The following is a 20,118-nucleotide window of genomic DNA, read 5'->3' as shown; positions in this document are numbered from 1 at the left end:
CTACAGAGTTTGGATTTTAAAAGTCAGAATATATTCACTTATTTACATAATTTTAAAATAAATAAAACTTATTAAATCATTATGATACAAAACTATAAATTCTATTTTTGGGGTATGGGCAAAGTCCTGTAGAAACACATTGAAAGGAGAAACTAGTTTAGTGTGCAGAAAGATTTTATAGCAATAGTGACATTTGAGCTGGTCCTTGCTGTTGGAATAGGATTTTGTTAAACATTCATTATTTGATGGAGAATTGTGGCAGACTGTATATTCCAAAGATGACCGTGCTAATACACATCCCATCCCATATGCTTTTCTTTCAATATGCCATTGACAGTTGTCCATGGAGGGGTAGGCATCTACGTACCCTCCCTTTGAACTTTGGCAAGTCTTTCCTATTGCCTTGATAAACTGAATGGGGAGGAAGTTCACAGCATGACTTTGAGATTATTCAGCTCCTGCCTGGTCCTTTCTTTCACAGGATGGTCAACCTTGGAACCCAGCCACCATGCTATGAGGAAGCCCAAACTAACCCACGTGGAGAGACTACATAAAGAGGTTCATGTGGAGAGAAACTGAGGGCCCAGCTGACATAGCAAAGCATCAACTACCAGACACCTAAGTGAATGAGGCTTCAGATGATTCCTGTCCCCAGCATATGTGTTCTCGGGCTGAAGCCCAGACATAACATCACACAACAGAGACAAGTCATCCCCACTGTGCCCTGTCCTAATTCTTGACCCAGAGAATCCATGAGCGGAATAAATGGTTATTTTGTGCCATAAAAGTTTTAGAGCAATGTGTTACACAGCTGAAGTAACTGGAACAAAGACATTCTAAAGAGGAAGTAATAGAATGTCATAAAGTATTGTGAATACTGGCAGTATTGGGTAATGAGGCCAAAAAAGGCAGGCTGGGACCAGACTATGAAAAGTCTTATATGACAGTAAAAAAAATTAGACTTATGGGCAGTGGAGAATTGTTGAAAGTTTTTAAGCTGGAAAATGAAATGCTAAGATCTACATTTGCAAGATATCTTTGAGATCAGTGTGAAGGAAAGACTGGAAAAGAGAAAGACTCAAAAATAGGAAAACCTCCTCCAATTAAGATGAGTCCTAAACAAGTAAAATGGTGGAATCATCCCTCAAGTGACATGTTTTGTGACTTTCTTCCTCTTAAGGGTTGCCTCTGATGCTCATTTATACTCAAATTCACCTGTATTAAAATGCTGGCAGAGGGCTTCCCTGGTGGCGCAGTGGCTGAGAGTCCGCCTGCTGATGCAGGAGACACGGGTTCGTGCCCCGGTCCGGGAAGATCCCACATGCCGCGGAGCAGCTGGGCCCGTGAGCCATGTCCACTGAGCCTGCGCATCCGGAGCCTGTGCTCCACAACGGGAGAGGCCACAACAGTGAGAGGCCCACGTACCGCAAAAAAAAAAAAATGCTGGCAGAGAGAAACATGTTAACACAAAAACCTGCACAAGGATATGTACAGCAGCTTTATTTATAATTGCCAAAACTTGGACACAACCAAGATGCTCTTCAGTAGGTGAATAGATAAATACTCTAGTATATCTTATTCAGCACTAAAAAGAAATGAGCTATTAAGCCATGAAAAGACAAGGAGGTACCTTAAATGCACATTACTAAGTGAAAGAAGCCAATCTGAAAAGGTTACATACTGCATGATTCTAACTATATGACTTTCTGGAAAAGGCAAAACTATGAAGACAGTTAAAATATCAGTGGTTTCCAGGGGTTAGAGGGGAGGGAGGAATGAATAGGCAGAACACAGAGGATTTTTAGGGCAGAGAAATACTCTGTACAATACTATAATGGTAGATACATGTCTTATATATTTGTCAAAACCCATAAAATGTACACCACTGAGAATGAACCACAATGAAAAGTATGGTCTTTGGGTGATTAAAAAAAGTGTTAAAGTAGGTTCACTGATTGCAGCAAACGTACCACTCTGGTGCGGGATGCTGATAGTGGGGAAGCTGTGCTCGTTTGGGGACAAGGGTTATATGGGGAAATCTTGGTACCTTCCTTCAATTTTGCTGTGAACCTAAAACTGCTCTAAAAAATATAGTCTGTTCAAAAATATTAGGGGGTGGAAATGTTAGGAGATATCAAAATACAAAAACATTTTCCTTACTGTTCTTCTTTCAAACTTCTGGATCTGGATCAGTATACATAAAGTGTATTCTAAGAATACAAAGCAAGCTGTCTAAAAAATTGTAACCACTTACAGCCAATTATTCATGTGAATAATGCCAACCTTGTACTACAGATATCACCATAACCCACAATTTCTTGTTTTTGGGTCTATTAAAATATCCTCATCATTCTCACAACTGGCTTTATAAGAAAACTATATACATATGAACTTGTAATATAAACCTATACTAATAAACTTCAGTTTTAATATTTTGGATATCAGGTTGCTATATAAGGGGAAAATTGAGGTGCATGGTCCAAAGATGAGGGAGAAGATGTAACTCAGAACTTAAGGAGCCAACTCTGTGAAAGGGAAAAGGATGCCTGGCTGGATATAAAAGCAAAGATATACAAGGGAATAAAGGCTACTGAGAACGTTTTGTTCTCATCTTGGCAGATCTTTCATCCTATTTTCTGAGAAAATCAAGAGGAAGAATGTATTGAAAACTGAGAGTTCATGGAGGATAGACGGGATGGAGTGGCTCGACAGTGGATCAGTCAGATCTTGAGCAGCAGTAGAGCCCAGTTGGAATTTGATAGTGTAATTTACTGGAGGCCAGTTTTGGATAAATTTATACTGTGCCATTCTCTAATGTTAATTACTCAAGAGATGATTAACCAACTCGTGGTATACCATGCATCATGCTTTTTCATATTTTCATCTAATGCTTGCTTCTGAAAAATATCATAATTTAAACTCTTCATCAAAGAGAAGATTAATACAAACAAGAGAAGGAAGTAAAATGAATTTTTCTGCTTTAAAAAATTTATAAAAGATTTAAGACTTGTAGTTAATAATTTTTGAAATAAAACAATGAAAGAGAAAAAAACATTGAAACAAATGGTAAAATAAGGTTACAGGATCCTGTGTGGGTTGAATTTATCCATGCTAACCCTGTCCCTCATGACCAAAGTTAAATTAAAGCCACTGTGGCTATATATATATATATATATATATATATATATTTTTTTTTTTTTTTTTTTTTTTTTGCGTTACGCGGGCCTCTCACTGTTGTGGCCTCTCCCACTGCGGAGCACAGGCTCCAGACGCGCAGGCTCAGCGGCCATGGCTCACAGGCCCAGCCGCTCCGCAGCATGTGGGATCCTCCCAGACCGGGGCACGAACCCGTGTCGCCTGCATCGGCAGGCGGACTCTCAACCACTGCGCCACCAGGGAAGCCCCACTGTGGCTATATTTAACAAAATAAAATCTGATGAAAAACAATTCCTGTCCAGTGTTTCTTATTCATGTTTCTGAGTAAAAATTTTATTCTTTACTTAATTTACCTGCATCCCAGAGGTTATAGACATCTGTTTGCCCTTCTGACGACCATGTAGTTGACGAGATAATGGAAGTAGGAACTGTTGGCAAAACTGGCTTTGGATCATCCTCATTAAATAACATCAGGTCCTTCTGGAAAACAAGAGAGCACATGAAAGTAGAAAAAAATTTAATCCCACTGCTTCAATATGCTACAACGAATGGACAATTTATGGAGATACAATGTGCCTCTATGTGCTAACATCATCATAAATACATTTTGACTGAAAGGACTTGCACGTAAGTTATCTACACGTGGGTGTCCACTTAGTGTTGGGTGGTATTCTGCCCTTAAGAATCCCCACTCCCCCCCCAAAAAAGAATCCCCACTCCCTTTGCAGCAACGTGGATGGACCTAGAGAATATTATGCTTAGTGAAATCACTTATATATGGAACCTAAAAAATAATGCAAATGAACGTATATTCAAAACAGAAACAGACATATATATAGAAAACAAACTAGTGGTTACCAAAGGGGAGAGGCAAGGGGGGGGCAAATTAGGGGTATGGGATTAAGAGATACAAACTACCATGTATAAAATAGATAAACAACAAGGATATATTGTATAGGACAGGGAATTATAGTCATTATCTTGTAATAACTTTTAATGGGGTGTATCTGTAAAAATACTGAATCACTATGCTGAACACCTGAAATTAACATAATATTGTAAATCAACTATACTTCAATTAAAATAAATAAATAATTAAAAACTATACCTTCCAAGTATAAAAAAAGATTCTCACTCCTTGCTAAAGACACCTAGTGCAGACAAGCAATGATTTTGTTTGGGGCATTAACTTTCCCTACCACTCCTTGAGCATCCTTAGAACATACTATCTCAGAGGCCAATTATTCTGTTTTATTGGTAATAACAAAGCTACCTGTGTGTATCTTTTATCCATAGTTGGAATTTTCAACTTTTTATCATGGAGTAAAAAGTAGACAATAATCCAATCATGTAGGTTAAACAACAATCAACTCACAGCCAGTTTTGTTTTATTTGTATCTTTACCACTCATGTGTTTTATTTTGAAGCAAATTTTAGATATATCACTTATTTCAACATGTATCTCTAAACAATAAGAACTCTTTAACAATAATAATTATTTTACACCTGTAAACTTTACAATAATTCCTTAATGTCATCAATTATAAACTGTTCAGATTTTCAATTTAACATAAGTATCATAAATAGGTTTTTCTACAGCTAGTCTGGAAAAGGATCCAAACAAAGTCTACACAGTGGGATTGGCTGACCTGTCTTTCTTCCCCCATGAATGGGGGATAATTTTTTTTGCCGTATTTTATTGAGGTATAATTAACATATAGTAAAATGCAAAACCTTAAGTGTAAAGCTCAGTAACTTTTAGCATTATGTGTATATTTACATAACCACATTTCCTTGACTCCAGAAAGTTCCCTCAAGCTCCTTTCCAGTTGATACCATACCCCCGCCACCAGTAAACAGTATTCTACCTTCTATCACCATCAATAAGTCTGCCTGTTTTTGAACTTCATATAAATGTAATCATACCCTATTTATTCTTTTGTATCTGATTCCCACTGCTTAACATAATATTTGTGAGATTCATCCATATTTTGTGTGTATCGGTAGTTTGTTTGTTTTTCTGTAAGAAGTATTCCATTGCATGAAAATATCTCAATTTGTTTATCCATTCTCCTGCATATGGACATTTGGGGTGTTTCCATATTTCAGCTATTATGAATAAAGCTACTATGAATATTCTTGCACCAATCTTTTTGTGGACAAATGCACTCATTACTCCTGGATATTTACACAGGAGTAGGATGGCTAGGTCATAGGATACGTTTATTTTTAACTTAATTAGAAACTGTCAAACCACTTTCCAAGTGATTTGCCACTTTTCATAATTCAGCTTTTATTCTGAAGTCATTGTAGATTCATATCCAGTTGCAAGAAATAATACAGAGAGATCCTGTGTATCCTTTATCCAGTCTCCCTTAAAGGCAACATCTTGCAAAATTATAGTATAATATCATATCTAGGATATTGACATTGATATGATCAAAATACAGAACATTTCTATCACCATAAGGCTCCTTCCTGATGCCTTTTTACTACCATGCTCTGCTCCCCACAACTACTAATTTATTCTTCATTTCTGTAATTTTGACATTTGAAGAACGTTACATAAATGGAATCATTCAGGATGTAACCTTTTGGGATTGGCTTTTTTCACCTGGCATAATTCCCGGAGATTTATCCAAGTTGTTGCATGTATCAGTACCTTGTTCCTTTTTTTTGGATGATTCTTTTTTTTTTTTTTTTTTACATCTTTATTGGAGTATAATTGCTTTACAATGGTGTGTTAGTTTCTGCTTTATAACAAAGTGAATCAGTTATACATATACATATGTTCCCATATCTCTTCCCTCTTGCGTCTCCCTCCCTCCCACCCTCCCTATCCCACCCCTCTAGGTGGTCACAAAGCACCGAGCTTGTTCCTTTTTATTGTCAAGTAGTATCCATGGTATAGATGTATCACAGTTTGTTTAACCTGTTATAGGCCATCTAGATTGTTTCCAGAATTGTGCTATAATAAAGCTGCTGTGAACACAGTGTACAGTGTATGAAAGTAAGTTTTCATATCTCTGAGATAAATGCCTAACAGTGAAACTGCTGGGTCTTACAGTAGCTACATATTTAGTTTTATAAGAAACTGTCAAACTGTTTTCCAGAGTAGCTGTACAATTTTACATTCCCACCAGTGATATATGAGTGATCCAGTATCTCTGCATGATCACCAGCATTTGGTGTTGTCACTGTTTTTTATTTTAGCTATTTTGATATTTCATATTTCAAAATTATATATTCCTAAAGGCTAATGATGTTGACCTTTCCATCTGCTTATTGGTTACCTGTATTTGCTGAAATGACTGTTTATGTCATTTGCCCATTTCCTAATTGGATTGTTTGGTTTTTAACTGTTGGGTCTTGAGACTTCTTTATATACTCCAGATATTAGTTCTTTGCTGGTTATGTGGTTTGCAAATGTTTTCTCCCAGTTTGTGGTTTGCCTTTACATCCTCTTAACAGGGTCTTTCACAGAGCAAAAGTTTTCAAATTGTGATGAGGTCTGACATCATTTTTGTTTTCTTTTATGGATCGTGCTTTTGGCCAGCCCTAGACCCCAAGACTTTTCTCAAATATTTTTCTTAAAGTTTTATAGCTTTTCATTTTCCATTTAAATCTGTGATCCATTTGGAGTGAATTTCTGTATAAGGTTTAAGTTAAGGTTCATGGTTTTGCCTATGAATGTCCAGCTGCTCCAATATCATTTGATGAAAAAGTTATCCGTCTCCTTTGAATTTCTTTTGCACTTTGTCAAAAATCAGTTGGCTGTATTTGTGTGGGTCTATTTCTTGGTTCTCCATTCTGTTCCACTGACCTAAGTGTCTATCAATACCACACTCCCTTGATTACAGTAGCTATGCAGTAGGCTTTAATATCAGGCAGAGTGATTACTCTCACTTTATTCTTTTGTTTTTTTTCAAGATGGTTTAAGCTACTCTAGGGCCTGTGCCTTTACATATAAATTTTATTTATTTATTTATTTTTAAAAATCTTTTGGCCATGCTGTGCAGCATGTGGGATCTTTGTTCCCAACCAGGGATCAAACCCATGCCCCCTGCATTGGAAGCACAGAGTCTTAACCACTGGACCGCCAGGGAAGTTCCTCCATATAAATTTTCGATTAAGCTTATTATCTATGTCTACAAAAACTTTGCTGAAATTTTAATAGGAAGTGCATCAAACCTATAGAGTAATTAGGGGCAGTTTTACTATGATATCTTTACTATGTGGAGTCTTCCAATCCATGAACATGGTAGGTGTTTAATTGGGTGGTTTTAATTTCTTTCATCAGTATTTTATAATTTTCAGTATACTGATCCTGTACAGGTTTTGTTATAATTATACCTAAGGATTTCATTCCAGGGAAGTGATTATAAATGGCATATGTCTTAATTTCAGTTACCACATGTTCACTGTTAGTATATAAAAATGCAATTGATTTATGTATGTTGATCTTATATCCTACAACCTTGTTGAATTCACTACTGGTTCTATGAGGTTTGTTGTATCATTTCCTTGAGATTTTCTATGCAAACAATCATGTCACCTGTAAATAAGGACAGTTTTATTTCTTCCTTTAAATTTTGCATGCTTTTCCTTTCTTTTTCTTCCCTTATTACAGTGGCTAGAACTTCCTATACTATGTTGAATAAGAGTCCTTGCCTTGTTCCTTATCTTAGAGGGAAAGCATTCACCCTTATTTATGATGCCAGTGTAACCAAAAGTGGGGTCCAGCCGCTGCTCAAAAGCCAATAAAGAGGCCACACTGGTGGAAAGGAAAGTTTGCTTTATTTCAGATGTCAAAACTGGGGAGGGGAGGGCGGATGTCTGTCCAAAGGCCGACTGCCCCCCACTGACAATCAGTGAGCATGAGCTTTTATAGGCTTAGGGAGGGGGGTACATGCAGTAACGGTATAGTCAACTCTGACAGTCATCTTGAAATTGGTCATTGGTGGTCTGATCAGCGTCATCTTGGTTGTTTTAAGTACAGTTAATCTTCAGTTCTAGGATCAGTTTGTTCCCATTTCCTTGGGGCCAATTCTCGGAGTTGTACCAGCTTATGTCATGGCTACAGTCTGGTCATCATGTAGTTAACCTCTTCCACCTGGTGGGGGTTTCAGTACCTATAAGACACCTCACAGGATATGGCTCAGAATATTATCTCTAGCCCTTGAGAAGGAGCTAAAGGTCCTTGACTATGCTCAATGACTAAACTATTATTATTTGGTCTTCTTTGACTGTTTTCCTTTGTTTCTGCATTTTCTCACTTCTCTGATTAAACTTATTCTTTGGCTAAAGCTTTTCCACAGACAAAAGGCAGGCTGAGGACATGGGGGGCACAGACCATAGGGTCCTGTTCCATTATACTAGCTGTAGGTTTTGTATAGATGATCTTTATCAATTTAAGGAAATTCCCTTCTATTTATAATTTGCCAGGAGTTTTTATCTTAAATGGGTGTTGAATTATGTCAAACGCTTTTCTGCATCACTTGACATAATCCTATGATTTTTTCTTGTTTAATCTGTAGATATGATGAACTACATTGACTGATTTTCAAATGTTGAACCAGCCTTCCATACCTAGATCAAATCCCACTTGGTCATGGTATATAATTCTTTTTATACATTGTTGGATTCAACTGGATAAGTCTTTTTGAGGATTTCTGTATAATTTCATGAGAGATAATAGTATTTTCTTTTTTCATATTGTTGTTTTTTAAACATATTTATTTATTTATTTATTTATTTATGCCCGTGTTGGGTCTTCGTTTCTGTGCGAGGGCTTTCTCTAGTTGTGGCAAGCGGAGGCCACTCTTCATCGCGGTGCGCGGGCCTCTCACTATCGCTGCCTCTCTTGTTGCAGAGCACAAGCTCCAGACGTGCAGGCTCAGTAGTTGTGGCTCACGGGCCTAGCTGCTCTGCGGCATGTGGGATCTTCCCAGACCAGGGCTCGAACCTGTGTCCCCTGCATTGGCAGGCAGATTCTCAATCACTACGTCACCAGGGAAGCCCCTCATATTGTTTTTGTCTGGTGTTGGTATCAGAGTAATACTCGCCTCATAAAATGAATTAGGAAGGGTTCCCTCCTATTTTCTGGAAGACACTGTGTAAAACTCATGCTAATCCTTCTTTAACAGTTTGGTAGGGAATTCCCTGGCAGTCCAGTGGTTAGGACTCAGAGCTTCCACTGCAGGGGGCATGGGTTCAATCCCTGGTCAGGGAACTAAGATCCCACAAGCCTCACAGTGTGACCAAAAAAAAAAAAAAAAAAAGTTTGGTATAATTCTCCAGTAAAACCATCTGGGCCCAGAGATTTTTTTTTCAGGACACTTATAAATTCAATTTTTGTAACAGCTGCAGGTTGTGGTTCATCTTGTTTGAGTTTTAGTAGTTTGTACTTTCTTAGAAATTGTTCTATTTCTTCTAAGTTGTCAATTTTATGAGCATAAAATTGGTAGTAATACTTTATTGTCCTTTTATGGCTACAAGAACTGCAGTGATATCCCATTCCATCCTGATATTGGTGATTTGGATCTTTTCTCTTTATCTTTGTCAGTGTTACTACAGGTTCATCAATTACATATTTTTCAGAGAACTGGCTTTCTGTATCATTCATTTTCTCTGTTAACAGCTTACCTGTTCTCAATTTCATTGATTTCTGCTCTTTACTATTTCCTCTCTTCTGTTTCCTATAGGTTTATTTTGCTTTTCTTAGATTTTCTGAAGAAGGAACTTAGATTACTGATTTTAGACCTTTTCTCTCTTTTTTAAAAATTATATTCCTCTTTTCTAATTTAAGCATTTAGGGCTATAAACTTCCTTCTCACCTCTACTTTAGCAGTGTCTCATATATTTTGATATGTTGTATTGTCTTCTCATTTAGCTCTATGTATTTTAAAATTTCCTCTGAGCTTCCTCTTTGACCTTTGGATAATTTAGAAGTTTTTCAATTACCAAAAAATTTTAAGGTAAAATTCACCCAATTCAATTCCGATCTACTGGGTTCCGGCAATCTCTTCTCGCTTACATCCCTATCTTCTTTCTCTGATATTCAGAATCCCAGGTGTCAAGGACACCAAAGATGAAGCAAATAAAGTACCACATGATTATTATTTGATTCACGCCACATTATACTCACATAATCTCAGATAAAAAGTACCAACATCTCAGAATAAAAATACCAACTGAATGAAAGGTAAATTTTATTTTACATTTTTAAGGATTATTTTCTTTAGTTCACTTTTGTCTTATAATTGTGCAAAATATTTCCAGGGTTCCAATGACAAATCTAAAAACAAGGTATAATCAAAGAAATATAGCTTCTATTTCCCCTCTCCACCTTATTCCTTCTGTCCCCTTATGAGCAACCTACCTTCCTTCCTTCTTGTCTTTTTTCTTTCTTTTTCTGTATTTCCTTCTTTTTTAATGTTATGGTTTATCTTTACATGTTACTTCTTTAATATAAACAAATGGAAAATCCAGGAATGGGGCCAAACATAAATGGGAATTTATTATGTGATTGAAGCCACAGTTCAAATCAATGGGGAAAAGACAGATTATTCAACAAATGATGTTGAGACAACTGATTATCATTTGTAAAAATAAAATTTTAAAAGTGGATCTCTAGGGACTTCCCTGGTGGCACAGTGGATAAGGCTACATGCTCCCAATGCAGGGGCCCTGGGTTTGATCCCTGGTCAGGGAACTAGATCCCACAGCCATGCCACAACTAAGAGTTCACATGCCACACCTAAGGAGCCCACGTGCCGCAACTAAGACCCGGAGCAACCAAATGAATAATTTTTTTTTAAGTGGATCTCTAACACTCTCCATCTATCAAAACAAATTCTTAATAGATAGCATTTAAATACATTTTTTAAAATTAAAGCATAAAAAGACTGGGATAGTTTCTTACAAAAATAAACATACTATTACCACACAGCTCAGCAATTAGGCTCCTTGGTATATACCCAAAGGAGTTAAAAATTTATGTCCACACAAAAACCTACACATCATTGTTTATAGTAGCTTTATTCATAATTGCCAAAGGTTGGAAGCAAGCAAGATGTCCCTCAGTAGGTGAATGGATTAATAAACTGTGGTATATCGAAACAATGGCATATTATTCAGCACTAAAAAGAAATGAGCTATCAAGTCATGAAAAGACATGGAGGAATCTTAAATGCATACTACTAAGTAAAAGAAGTCAATCTGAAAAGACTTCACACTGTATAATTCCAAGTATATGACTTCCTGGAAAAGGTAATATTATGGAGAGTGTAAAAGAATAATTGGTTGCCAGGGGCTAGTGGGGAGGAAGGAGTGAATAGGTGGAACACAGAGGGTTTTTAGTGCAATGAAACTATTCTCTATATTATAATGGCAGATACATAACATTATACATTTGTCAAAATCTTTATACTATACAACACCAGGAGTGAACCCTAATGTAAACTATGGTCTTTGGGTGATATTGAAGTGTTAATTTAGGTTCACTGATGATAACAAATGTACCACTCTGATGAGGGATACTGATAGTGGGGTATGGGGTGGGGATGGGGGTATATAGGGAAATCTCTGTACCTCCCTCTCTTATTTTGCTGAATGTAAAACTGATCTAAATAATAGTCTGTTAAAATAAAAAGCCAAGGTGACATTTTATAAAGTCTTACACTAGAGAAACTCTTTTTAGAAATGACTTAATATCTAGAAGCTGTTTTTAAAAAAGGCACATTTGACTACATTAAAATTAGATTTCTATAAGGCTGTGATATTGTGATCACAGTAAGAAATATATATTTGGTCTTTGTCCGTGGTTCCTGGCACAGAACTCCTAAAATGCTTATAATTTCATAAATGGTAAGAGTACTAGGAGCATCTTTTGTTCTAACATTTGGTCTTTGACCCTGGTTCCTGACACAGAGCTCTTAAGTCCCTTGGAATTTCCTGGGTGATAGGAGTGTCTTTTGTTCTAATGAGGTGACTCTTGGTGGGCTCCTGGACAGCTTCAAGACGGGGACTGGTCACAAGAAAGATCAAGCCATGATTAGAAACGTGAAACTTTCAGCCCCTAACCCTCACCCTCCAAGAAGGGAGAGGGGTTGGAGATTGAGTTAATGATCAATCATGCCTACATGATGAAGCATCCATAAAAAATCCCCAGACTACAGGGTACAAAGAACTTCTGGGTTGGTGAACACATCTACATGCCAGGAGGTTGGTACACCCCAACTCCACAGGCACAGAAGTTCCTGAACTCAAAACCATTTCGGATGCATTTTTGGATCTCACCCTATGTATTTCTTCATCTGGCTGTTCATCTGTGTCCTTTATCATATCCTTTATTATATAATAAACCAGTAAATGTAAACGTTTCCCTGAGCACTGTAAGCTGTTCTAGCAAATGATCGAAACTAAGGAAGGGGTCATTGGAACACCGATTTACAGTGGTCAGCCAGAAGTACAGGTGACAACCTGGGACTTGCAATTGGTATCTGAAACAGAGGCGGGGAGAGGGAAGTCTTGTGGACTGAGCCCTTAACCTGTGGGATCTGACACTGTCTCCAGGTAGACAGTGTCAAAAATAAATTAAATTGTAGGACACCCAGCTGGTGTCAGAAAATTGCTTGAGGTGTGGAAAACCCGTATCTCTGGTGTTAGAAGTGAAATGTGGTAGCAGTATGACAGTAAAGAAGAAACACAGGAGGAATAATGTGTTTTTCCTTTACAAAGGCAAAAAAAAAAAAAGCCCATAAATAAAGTGAAAAATCAAATGAAAAACTAAAAATGAATAAAGGATGAGCTAATAGGCTAAATATTTAACAAATAGCTCTAGAAACTGATAAAGAAAAAGGTGAGAAACCAAACGGAAAAATGAACAAAGGACACAAATAGAGTTAACAAATAAAAAGAAACCCAAATGCCCAATAAACACATGAAAAGTAGTTCAATCTTATATATAATTAAGATAAAACAAATTAAAACAAAATTTTTCTACCTCAGACTGACAAAGAGGTAAAACTTTGATAATACTCAGTATTTGCAAAGATGAGGGGATACACATTTGGTGAATATAAATTGTACAACTTTGGGGAGGACAATTTGGCAGTACTTTTCAAAACTAAAGATAAACATGACCTTTCAGCAATTCCACTTCTGGGACAGCATCATAAAAACGTATGTATAAGGTTGTTATTGCAACATTGCTTTTAAGAGATAAAAGCATAAAAAATCCCAAGATGATTACCAACAGGGATTGGTTAAATAAATTAAGATTCATTTATACATCAAGAATACAGCACAAGATAAATAAGTACTAGGGATGTAATGTATAACATGATAAATATAATTAACACTGCTGTATATTATATATGAAAGTTGTTAAGAAAGTAAATCCTAAGAATTCTCATCACAAGGAAAAACAATTTTTTCTTTTTCTTTTATTTTGTGTCTATGTGAAATGATGGATGTTTACTAAACTTAATTGTGGTAATCATTTCATAATGTAAAAAAAAAAAAAAGAAAAAAAAATTCTTGGCAGCTATGCATTCTATTTGAAGTCGTGATAAGAACTAATTTTTATGTTTACTGCTGATAAAGAGATTTTTTTAATGTCCATTTTTTGATGCTGCATTGGAAATCCCTTACAATTTTAAAGGAAAACCACATACCCTTGACATCTTGGCCTCTGTCTCTGCAAGTTCTCTACCTCCAGGCCTTAAAGCAGCAAGGGTAGTACCCTCACTGTCCAACAGAGTTTTCTTCAATACTAGAAATGTTCTAGTCTGCACCATCCAACATGGTAGCCTCCAGCCACATGTGACTGTTGAGCATTTGAAACGTGGCTAGTGTGCTTGAGAAACTAAAGTTTTCATTTCGTCTTATTAATTTAAATTTAAATAGTCACATGTGTCTAGTAGCTACCTTAGGAAAGTTGTAATATTTGTGAACAGAAGGTTGATTATTGAGACTTCTATTAAGTGTGTGAGTTAGTCCCCTGTTCTTCCTCTCCTTGTGTTTAAATCTTTTTTGAAAAATTAATAATAATGGTGATAATGAAAAAAGAATACAGCACATCTATATGTACTAATATAGAAATATGTCCATAATATATAGTTTAGTGAAAAAAGCGTATTTTGGAACAATTTACATTGAATGATTGCATTTATTATAGAGAAAGATGAAGATATATTATTTAGTTAAAAGCATGTATATCTTGAATGAATGAGCAGTATATCTTGAATGAATCCATTTAGGTAAAAAATGTATGGACACAGAAAATCTCCCCCCCAAAATTCATAAAAAATTTTGTAATAATTGCCTCTGAGGAAGGGAACTGAAAGAGTATAGAGAAGTAAGAAGAAACTTTGTTTTTCACTCTTCACCCTTTTATATTGTTTAAACTTTTTTCAACAAGTACTTTCTAACTTAAAAAGAATAAAAGCCCAAACATGAAAATAAAGGACTTTTAAGCACAAAGCAATGATGCAGAAAAGAGGTAAAAGGATAGTGAATTAACATAATTAGAATAAGTATAATTTCCATTTCTCTAACAGCTTTGATGAGTTCAAATTTTTGCAAATATAATAAATGATATGCTAATAGATCCAAGGATAAAAACTGTTTACTCTTCACCTAACAAATAATAAACAGAGGCAGTAAGACGTAAACAGTTATCTTCTGTCACTAGCGATTTAGTAACGCACAACTACACTGAAGGCTTTGGTCAGACTTACTTTTGTGTGAACCAATTTATAGCATCCCTAACTGTTGCTATGGAAACAACTGAGACCAAAAAAATCATAACCTCATCGTTGAATCTCCTCAAGCAAGAAAAGAGGAAGGTCTTTTGAGCTGGTGAAAAGCTACAAATAGTCTTATTAATTAGCAAATTTAATAATAAAAATTCTGGACAGTACACAGAGAGAAAACTCATCCAAGTGTCATATATTTAAAGGCTTTCCTTAGTTTTGACTGTATCAGGGGCAAGTACTATTCTGCTTTTGAAAGCCTTATTCTGTTAAGAATTTTATTTGCTGCTTTTAGATCATGTTCACATTTGTAGAAAGAGAATAGTTAAAGAAGTTTCCATTTAAAATTTTTAAAAGATTTTTTAAGCACTCCTCATTTTGCCTAAGCAATCAACGATATCATTTCTTTCTCATTCTGTATTAAAAACATGAGAATTTTAATGTAGGTGCAGTACATTTGGCAACAATTAGATTTACTATTCAACTTGGTAGGTTTTGTCTTCTGCTACAAAAGCAGATTACTGAAGAGGACATATTAGATTGCATCAAATGTTCATGACAGTAATAACAGTAATGCTTGTCAGTAGGATGATGGAATAGTGTCCTGATATAGTAATGCTTTGAAAAAGGAAAATCTAGCTTTAAACTTCTTTTGAGATAAGGGTACCATTTTCTGCTCACAGATAGAAGATGTGAAATGATGTAAGTCAATTACGGTGGGTTCTTCTAAAGTAAGAAAAAACAATAATAATGAGAATTTAAAGACTGATTTAAAAAAATCACTAGGTGATATTTTATGTCTTTGTTACCCTCTAAAGCATATAAGATTATTCAAGTCTATTCTCTTCTTTAAAAGCCATCAGGAGCAAATAAACTGATTACAGATTTTAAAATCATTTTGACTTAATGTCATACCTTTGAAAATAACCTATATATTTTCAATCTGTGGACTATTATGCAATTAAGAAACAGTGAAATTTTAATTTTATGTACTTTTCTGAGCTGCTAGAAAATCTTGTAAATCCAATACCTAGTTGGTTGGGGCAAAGGGCCGGGAACAGAAGGCCAAGAAATAATTTCAACCCTCCCTCATAGGAACTGTGGCAGAACACTAAACAAAGCATTCTGAGCAGGAGGCCAAAACAAGCCTGTATCACAGGAAAAGAGGGGAAGGGAGCTAACACTGAGTGTCTACTCATTCATTCATTTCACTTTTCTTTAACAAGAATTTGGCAACTGAACATTCAATAATGAATAAGACTAGAAGGGTCTCTAAAGCGCCTGAAAAGGAGCTTTCCTTTTAGTAGGAGAAACACACATAAAACAGAAGAATGAATCAATGAGATAATTTCATACAGTCTTGAGTGGAACAGGTTTCTAGTCAAGATGGTTCTATGTGTTCATATTTCAGGGATGTGTGTTCTCCAAACACATAGTAATGAAAGAGAAAATACAAAGGTGAGAATTAAAGGTACAGTCATGTTAAAAGACAAGATGGGGCTTCCCTGGTGGCGCAGTGGTTGAGAGTCCGCCTGCCGATGCAGGGGACACAGGTTCGTGCCCCGGTCTGGGAAGATCCCACATACCGCGGAGCGGTTGGGCCCGTGAGCCATGGCTGTTGAGCCTGTGCGTCCGGAGCCTGTGCTCCGCAACGGGAGAGGCCACAACAGTGAGAGGCCCACATACCGCAAAAAAAAAAAAAAGACAAGATGAACATCTTCATGGATGAGAGCACGAACACAAAGCACATGATGGTAAGGAGGTTGAAGCTGTGGACCTTTGGGACTTTGGGTCCAGAAAAAGGTAGAGAAAACCAGGAGCTCAATTCCACAGTGGTAAACACAGATTTACCACTGTGGTGTGCTAGTTTCTGTTAGTTTCTGACCATCCAAGATAGGAGTGCTGAATATGGGCTCACTGCTTGAAACTATGCCAGGCATTGAGCTTCACTACTTACAAAGGAAGCTGAAATAACCTGGCATCAGTCACAGCGCGGGACTATGGCTTCTAAAAGTAGTATACAAGCAGGTGAGAAGACACAAACTAAACTTCACTAGCAACTGAGCCACAGCATCCTGTGGTCTGGGGACCGGATCTGCAATATCTCTGACATGAGCAAAAGAAAGGAGCCCCAAGCTGCCCGGGTAGGTTCTAAATGTGCTACGTAGTCCCAGGTGTCAGGAGGAGGCAAATGAAAAACTGTTAGGCAGGAAAGGTTAAGGACACTCAGAGAAAAAGAAAGGTAAAAAACTTGAGCCACTCAAGGAGAGCTTACAAACCAGTTTTCCAAAACACAGAAAGAAAACTGAACCCACTCCTGACAAAATGAAACTAAGAAATCTAAAAAGCATACAAAACTAAGTATATTTAGTTCTCAAAAAGAAAATGGAAAGGATAGCATTAATTTAAAGAAATAAAAAAAACAAGAAGCCAAAACAGGCAGAGATGAAATAAGTACAAATGAATATCCTGTAAAAAAGCAACGCAATAGCTATCAAAATAAAACACTTAATGGGCAGGGAAAATTCCAGAGTGGACAGAGGTGAAAGGAGAAGAAAATGAACTGGAAGATGGTTCTGATTAATTACCTAAAATACAGCATGGAGACATAATGAAACAAAAAACTACTTTTTTTTTAAGTTTTTTTTTTAACATCTTTATTGGAGTATAATTGCTTTACAATGGTGTGTTAGTTTCTGCTTTATAACAAAGTGAATCAGCTATACACATACATGTATCCCCATCTCTTCCCTCTTGCGTCTCCCTCCCTCCCACCCTCCCTATCCCACCCCTCTAGGTGGTCACAAAGCACTGAGCTGATCACCCTGTGCTATGTGGCAGCTTCCCACTAGCTATCAGTTTTACGTTTGGTAGTATATATATGTCCATGCCACTCTCTCACTTTGCCCCAGCTTACCCTTCCCCCTCCCCATATCCTCGAGTCCATTCTCTAGTAGGTCTGCATCTTTATTCCTGTCCTGCCCCTAGGTTCTTCATGACCATTTTTCTTTTTTATTTTTTTTACAAAAACCTACTTTTAAAAGCAGTTGTTGGGGACAGACGGTTACTAGACTTAACACGGTGACTATTTCATAATGTATGCAAATGTCAAATCACTATGTAGTATAGCTGAAACTAACATAATATTGCACATTAACTATATTTCAATAAAAATTTTAATAAAATAAAGCAGTTGAAAGACATAGAAAATGAGAGATTAAGTGCCCCAATATATACCTAAAAGAAATTAAGCAGAAAAAAAATATCAAGGAAATAGAGAAAAATATATTATTTGAGGAGCTATATATGCCAGAATTAAAGATGTGTGTTCTTATGTGAAAGTACAAATAGGAGTAAGTAGGTGCATGTCTGGGAAGGTCAGAGGACACTGAAGAACAGAGCAGGTTCCAGTTCTGATTCAGTGGCCCCCTCCCTCAGGATCAAGCTTGGAGATACTATAAAGGGATGACATCAAAATGAGAAGAATTTTTTGTTCTAATTCTGTGAAAAATGCCATTGGTAATTTCATAAGGATTGCACTGAATCTGTAGATTGCTTTGGGTAGTATAGTCATTTTCACAATATTGATTTTTCCAATCCAAGAACATGGTATATCTCTCCATCTGTTTGTGTCACCTTTTATTTCTTTCATCAGTATCTTATAGTTTTCTGAGTATAGGTCTTTTGCCTCCTTAGGTAGGTTTATTCCTAGGTATATGGGAGGAAGATCTAAATAGACATTTCTCCAAAGAAGACATACAGATGGTTAAAAAGCACATGAAAAGATGCTCAACATCACTAATTATTAGAGAAATGCAAATCAAAACTACAATGAGGTATCACCTCACACTGGTCAGAATGACAATCATCAAAAATTTACAAACAATAAATGCTGGAGAGGGTGTGGAGAAAAGGGAACCCTCCTACGCTACAGTGTACTCCTACACTGGTACAGTAACCAGGGAGAACAGTATGGAGTGTCCTTAGAAAACTAAAACTAAAAACATATGATCCTGAAATCCCACTCCTGGGCATTTATCCAGAGAAAACCGTAATTTGAAAAGATACACGTACCCCAATGTTCACTGTAGCACTATTTACAATAGCCAGGACATGGAAGCAACCTAAATGTCCATCAACAGCGGAATGGATAAAGAAGATGTCGTACATACATACAGTACAATGGAATATTACTCAGCCATAAAAAAGAACAAAATAATGCCATTTGCAGCAACATGGATGGACCTAAAGATTGTCATACTAAGTGACGTCAGACAGAGGAAGGCAAATATCATATGATATCGCTTATATGTGGAATCTAAAAAAAAGGCTACAAATGACCTTATCTACAAAACAGAAATAGAGTTACAGATGTAGAAAATAAACTTATGGTTAACTGGGGAGCAAGGGGGGAAGGGTAAATCGGAAGACTGGGATTGACACACACACACACACACTACTATATATAAAATAGATAATGAATAAGGACCTACTGTATAGCACAGGGAGCTCTACTCAATACTCTGTAATGGCCTATATGGGAAAAGAATCTAAAAAAGAGTTGGATACATGTACATATATAACAGATTCACTTTGCTGTACACCTGAAACTAATACAACATTGTAAATCAACTATAACCCAGTAAAAAAATTTTTTTAATGAGAAGAAAACCATGAGGGGCCGCAGGGGAGATGGCGTGGCTATTCTGAACTGTTATGTTTGTGTGTGAGGGGGGTGAGGGTGTCTAGTTGGCTTTAGCCTGGGGCAGAAGGTGGCCTGTGTAATGGTTGAATAAAATAAGGAAGGAGTTGGTGAAATTACTGCCCACTCACTGCCTTGGAACCTGCCTGTGCACCTGCTGTGAGTCAGAGAGCTAAACTTGGGAGGGGGTGCTTCTGGGGAGTGCAGAAGCCCTGAGGAGGTAAGAACACTCAGTGGGGACTGACTAGGTAGGCTTGAGAAGAGGCTTCTTCACACTTCCTTTTCCAATCCCCAAGGGCAGGTGGTTTACAATTTAAGGAGTGTCTCCCTCTAAAGCTGCTTCTTCTTGGGGTGCTAAGGATAAAGATCTAATGTGAGGCATTGATCCCCAGAGTGAGGAATGATTAACTCTGGTATCCCTGGAGGGAGAGGGGAGGGGAGAGAGGTGCTCTCCACTGTAGAGTCCACTTCCCCTACATTCCACTTAAGCTGATAGGGCTG

At 36.9% G+C, this 20,118-nt stretch overlaps 1 protein-coding gene across 1 annotated transcript in view; it reads right to left on the bottom strand.

Annotated features, from left to right (window-relative positions):
- ENTHD1 (ENTH domain containing 1) overlaps positions 1-20,118 on the bottom strand; it is a gene marked incomplete at both ends in the record, with an annotated part of 93,900 nt that overhangs the window by 43,696 nt on the left and 30,086 nt on the right. The window contains 1 exon segment of the mRNA XM_081249489.1: positions 3,510-3,633. Coding sequence (XP_081105615.1) covers positions 3,510-3,633 — 124 coding nt within the window.

The sequence above is a fragment of the Mesoplodon bidens genome (assembly GCF_964165515.1).
Source record: "Mesoplodon bidens genome assembly, chromosome: 11".
In the NCBI taxonomy this organism is placed as follows: Eukaryota; Metazoa; Chordata; class Mammalia; order Artiodactyla; family Ziphiidae; genus Mesoplodon; species Mesoplodon bidens.
This window is presented reverse-complemented; position numbering and strand designations above follow the sequence as displayed.